Source organism: Sorghum bicolor, unplaced genomic scaffold (genome assembly GCF_000003195.3).
Source record: "Sorghum bicolor cultivar BTx623 unplaced genomic scaffold, Sorghum_bicolor_NCBIv3 super_490, whole genome shotgun sequence".
Lineage (NCBI taxonomy): Eukaryota > Viridiplantae > Streptophyta > Magnoliopsida > Poales > Poaceae > Sorghum > Sorghum bicolor.
The window spans coordinates 1-4901 of record NW_018396595.1 but is presented as its reverse complement, the minus strand read 5'-3'; the positions used below and the strand labels follow the sequence as shown (position 1 = coordinate 4901).

The 4901-nt window shown below is 48.7% G+C and overlaps 1 protein-coding gene across 1 annotated transcript; it reads right to left on the bottom strand.

Annotated features, from left to right (window-relative positions):
* Positions 1-2378: 2378 nt before the first annotated feature.
* Positions 2379-2954, bottom strand: LOC8155711. Its single transcript, XM_021450657.1, has 2 exons — positions 2677-2954; positions 2379-2597 (listed from the first exon to the last, which is right to left on the bottom strand). Exons 1-2 carry the CDS (start codon positions 2887-2889, stop codon positions 2379-2381), a joined length of 432 nt encoding a protein of 143 aa, XP_021306332.1. The 5' UTR covers positions 2890-2954.
* Positions 2955-4901: the final 1947 nt, after the last annotated feature.

The following is a 4901-nucleotide window of genomic DNA, read 5'->3' as shown; positions in this document are numbered from 1 at the left end:
CAGAGATTATTTCCCAATGATGAAACAGTAAAACAACAGTTCAACACCCTTCATGGAAATCTACATCACTGTCGCTTGGCAGATTTGGAAGCAAAGAAACACTTCATCTTTTTTTAAAACAACGATAGTGCACTTAGGCTTCATTGTATAAGAGAAGAAAACAGTCCTACAGCCCACTTATCTCATACACGGACCAAATATGAGAGGTGGTTTGAGCATCAAAATAAAGACGAAAAACTTGTGCCAGAAAACAACATGACCCGTCCAAAGCTACAAGAAAAACTAGATTCTAACACCAAGCTCTAAACCCTGCAGCTTCTTAGCTCCAGCTAGGCACCAGAGACTATGTTTATCTTTGAATTCCCTTATAATTGAAGTTACTGAAGAAGCAGTACCCTCAAGGACACGTGCATTTCTATGCTTCTAGATAATCCAAGTGCCCCAGATTATTAGAGAATTCACTCCCCTTCTATGCTCTTTCTCCACCCTTTTATTGTCTTGTGCCACCAGTTGGCAAAGTTACCTTCGTTTTGTCTAGGAACACAACCACACTACTGCATACGGAGGCTTTGCCGAGAGCCACAGACTCTCGGCAAAGGCAATCCTGCTCTCGGCAAAGCCTTTGCCGAGAGGGACTCTCGGCAAAGCCCTATCGGCACATCTCTTATCGGCAAAACGGTCTTTGCCGAGAGTCATTCATCGGGCTCTCGGCAAAGAGTTTGCCGAGAGGCAAACCGAGCTCTCGGCAAAGAAAAGTAGTCGTTACGGCTGTTGGCGGTTGACGGCAACTTTGCCGAGAGCTACCTGACCAAGCTCTCGGCAAAGAAATTTAATTTTTTTTTCCTGGGAAAGGTCTTTGCCGAGAGCTGGCAGGAGAGCTCTCGGCAAAGTATTTAATTTTTTTTTTAAACCTCTTTGCCGAGAGCCTCCAGAGGGCTCTCGGCAAAGCTGGTTATTTTGGCCATGCAGGTGGGCTTCTTTGCCGAGAGCCCTGGCCCCGGCTCTCGGCAAATCGACCATTTTTCAGCTTTGCCGAGAATCTCTCTCGGCAAATCGACCACTTTTTCAGCTTTGCCGAGAGATGCTCTCGGTAAATGGACCAAAATATTTTTTTTCTATTTTTTCATCCAATTTCTACTGAGAAGATCATATGACACATATATTTTCAGAAAATAATATATTTCACATCCAGGAGCCTATAGCTCACATAATCGACATCGATGACAATATATACCACATAAATGATTATTTCCATCACTTTGTCCATCGTAACAAGTTCAAATACTCCAAACTAAAGTCACATACATCCAAACTAACTCCAACATGTTCAATAACCACATTCCACAAAGTTCACATGTTTAAACAAAATAAATCCATCACCACATACTCCACATACTCCAAACTAACTGCATCTCAAGCTAAGTCGACCTGACTCACTGTGAAGGCCCCCAATTGATATGAGGGACACCTTGGCCGCGTACCGCAGGAGAGCCATCATCTGGAGGTGTCGGCGAGATGGCAGGTGTTGGAGAAATGCCAGGTGCCGCGTTTGAACCCGCTGACGGAGGCTGCACAAAGGAGAACATAGTTTATTAGACAAGATGACGGCAATAACTAGTTTAGGACTTACTTGTGTCATTGAGTTTCCTCACAGGAGTATTAATAGGAGTAGTAAATACATGAGAGGGTGGACGTGGAGCCAGTAGCGTAGCTGGAAGGGCTACACCCGTTTGGGCCCCAACCGACTGTAGGAACGCTATCATATCTGCCATCTGTTGCTGATGGGCAAGCTGGTCGGCCTCTCGCTGGCGCTCTTGAGCCTCCAACCGCTCAGCCATCCTTTGCTGCTCGGCCCTTGATGCTTCGAGCTCAGCCTACAACATTGGAAATCAAATGTTAGAGTAATGCAAAGGTAACAAAAGCAACGCGAAGTAGAACTATTGAAAAATGACGAACAACCTGGAGTGCGTCGACCCGGTGCTGTGCCGGCTCCGGCCGTGGGCGTACGGGTGGGCGGATGCTCACGCTCGTGGTCGATGCTCGGATCTGGGAGAGGGTGGGAGTAGTCGACCTGTCGATGACGCTGTTGCCAATCCAGTAGCGCCCATGCTTCTTGCCGCCTCCTATCCTCATGACAAGGTCTCCATCAATGTCATCGGTGGATGGATCGTAGTCCGGGCCATGGACCTGCCTTGCCGCCTGCGCGTAGGCGGTGACCTTGTCGTAGACGCCCGCGTTGGTGTACGCCTCGGGCGGGTCGTCCACGCTGAAGGAGACGTCAGACGACGCCGGGCCCTTGTGGGACATGCCATACGCGGCGAACAAGGAGCAAGGCTGTCCCCCGTGTGCCGCCGACTGCGAGAAAGATAGCAACAGGGTTACAAATGAGGCATAATTGAATGAATTGAAACATTACCACGTACCCATGCTTGTGCGTATCCAGAGAGGCTACGGTTCCCCTGATGGTGTGCTACACCAGGCATACGTCGACGCCTTTCCTGGGCCGCCCTGTGCGCCTCACGAAACACGGGGTCCAGCCACTTGTCCACCATCGCCTCCCAGGCGTCAGGACAGTTAGCGCACCACCAGGCCCTCATCTTCACATCAAGTATGTTACATATAAGAATATGAAACAATGCACTGATAAAAGGCTAAGGAATCAATATGAGAATCTACCTCTTCATCCATGTACTGCTCACGGGTCAAATCTATTTCCCTTGCCTCCGCCTTGGTCTTCCTCTGTCCAAGCCTTGTCGCATAGTAGTTGATGACGGTCTGGACGCGCACGTCGTAGTGCATCTCACTGACGCGCGTCCTTGCAGACGCGGCAACCACGGTGTCGGCATAGTCCTGGTCAATTCCATCCTCTAGTTTGAAGTGGCGCTGCATATAGACATGGCATTATTGCAATGATAGACCAAAGATGCAATGTATTGAGACTTGTAGTGCGAGGAAGACTTACCCAGAACTCCTTGATAACCTTATTGGCCACATTGCCTTCTTGCGTGTCGGTGGCGGCCGCGTAGTGAGCAAACGTGTAGGCCGGCTCCTCCTTCCCCGCGAACTTGACAATTCCAGGGAAGTGTTCCCTGCACAAGAGACCTAGGATGCTGTTGACATGGCGAGTGCCACCACGTGCCCCTGACACAATAGTCCAGTTCCTGTAAAAGTCATTAAGAAAACATTTAAGTTTATATCTCCATGATCAACATACCATAGGAAGTAGTAATAGTATGTAAGTAACTTACTTAGTCCCCTCGGGACGAATCACAGCGCGTAGGGCTGGGTGTGGTGGCTGAGGGAGGGACGCGGGTCCTCGCAAGTAGACGCTCGACGTAGTCGAGGAAGTGCTACCTGCAGTCCTGCCCTCTGCCCCTGCCTCCTCCTCCTCCTCCTCCTCCTCCTCCTCCTCCTCCTCCTGCTCCTGCTCCTCCTGGACCCTCTCAGCACCTGCCTCCTCCTCCACCTCGTCCTCCTCCTCCTCCTCTACAGGAGGCGTCACAGGAGGAGGAGGCACCGGCTGGCGGCTCCTGCGTCCACGCCTCCTCTGAGACGGCTCCGGAATGTCCTCTTCAACTACGTGTTTGGGTTGAAGTTGTAATCTTCATCGTTCGGTATAGGTAGTCGGCCATGTGGCGATACCTTGTGCACAATGTACCAACCCTTGAGATCAACATTGGTTTGGCAAGCATAGGAGAGATAATAAACCTGTGTGGCCTGTGACGCCACAATATACACATCTTCTCCTAGATAGGCAGAATCCTGTCGAATTTCGACAAGGCCGAGATGAGGGGTCTTTCTTGTTACTGTAGGATCAAACCAATGGCATTTGAATATGACAGCACGAAGATTTGTGCGTCCATAGAATGAAATTTCAAACATTTCTTCAACTCTTCCATAATAGTCTAGGCCATCAGTGCCAGGCGTCAAAACTCCACTATTTGTGGTTCTTCGATTGGGCCGACTTCGCTCATATGCTGATGTGTGAAATCGATACCCATTGACATCATAACTAGTATATGACTTAACCTTAAAGGCTAGGCCGCCGGCAACCTGTCTGAGCTCATCACTCATAGACGCATCGGTGCGGGACTGCAAGTTCAAGCAGGATAGATCGCTCTATTAGTTGAACATACGAGGTACTGAATAAAAAGAGGTATTTTCAACAGTACCTTGGTTTTGAACCAACCAATGAAATCAGGGCTCCCTGGCCCCGCACCCTTTGAGAGAAGGGTATCTAATTCTTGCGGGGTAGGGTCCCTTGCTTGTTGCCAGTACTGATGAAGAAATTCCCTGTAACGAGAATCGAGGTTAGAAGGAGAATTCTAAGGAATTATTGAAACTAGTCTGTTAAGAACTTACCCAATGTACGGGTCCACCTCGTCAAGGTTGGTCAAGACATATAGCATGATACAACGCCAATCTTTCATCGTCAATTTCTTTGTGGTTGGTGCACTTGCCCTTCCAAGTTGCCCTCTGAAAAGGCTTAGGGTCGATTCATTTTCGTCTTCATTGTAACGAGGGGTTGGATTATGCACGCTTGGAAGCATCTCAGAATAGTACAATGTTGTGAAGTTTGAAACCTCCTCCAAAACGAATGCACTTGCAATGGAAGCCTCAATTTTGCCTTTGTTTCTGCATTTTTTGCGAACAGTCTTGAGTGTTCTCTCGACTGTATAGCACCAATGGCCCTGCACAGGCCCCCCCATTCGTGCCTCATACGGAAGGTGCAATATCAAATGTTGCATCGGATTGAAGAAGCTGGGTGGAAAGATCTTCTCTAGCTTACAAAGCAAGACAGGTGCCGCTTTTTCTAAGTCTTTAATCACGGTCCGAGATATTTCCTTAGCACAAAGCTGTCGGAAGAAGAAGCTCAACTTTGCCAACACTATCCATACACC

Bases quoted from the DNA above. Each gene is read 5' to 3' on its own strand.
- LOC8155711 (XM_021450657.1), bottom strand. From the start codon at position 2,889: ATGCAGCGCCACTTCAAACTAGAGGATGGAATTGACCAGGACTATGCC. The intron at 2,598-2,676 runs GTAGATTCTCAT...CTTGATGTGAAG, and splicing joins AGCAGTACATGGATGAAGAG to ATGAGGGCCTGGTGGTGCGC.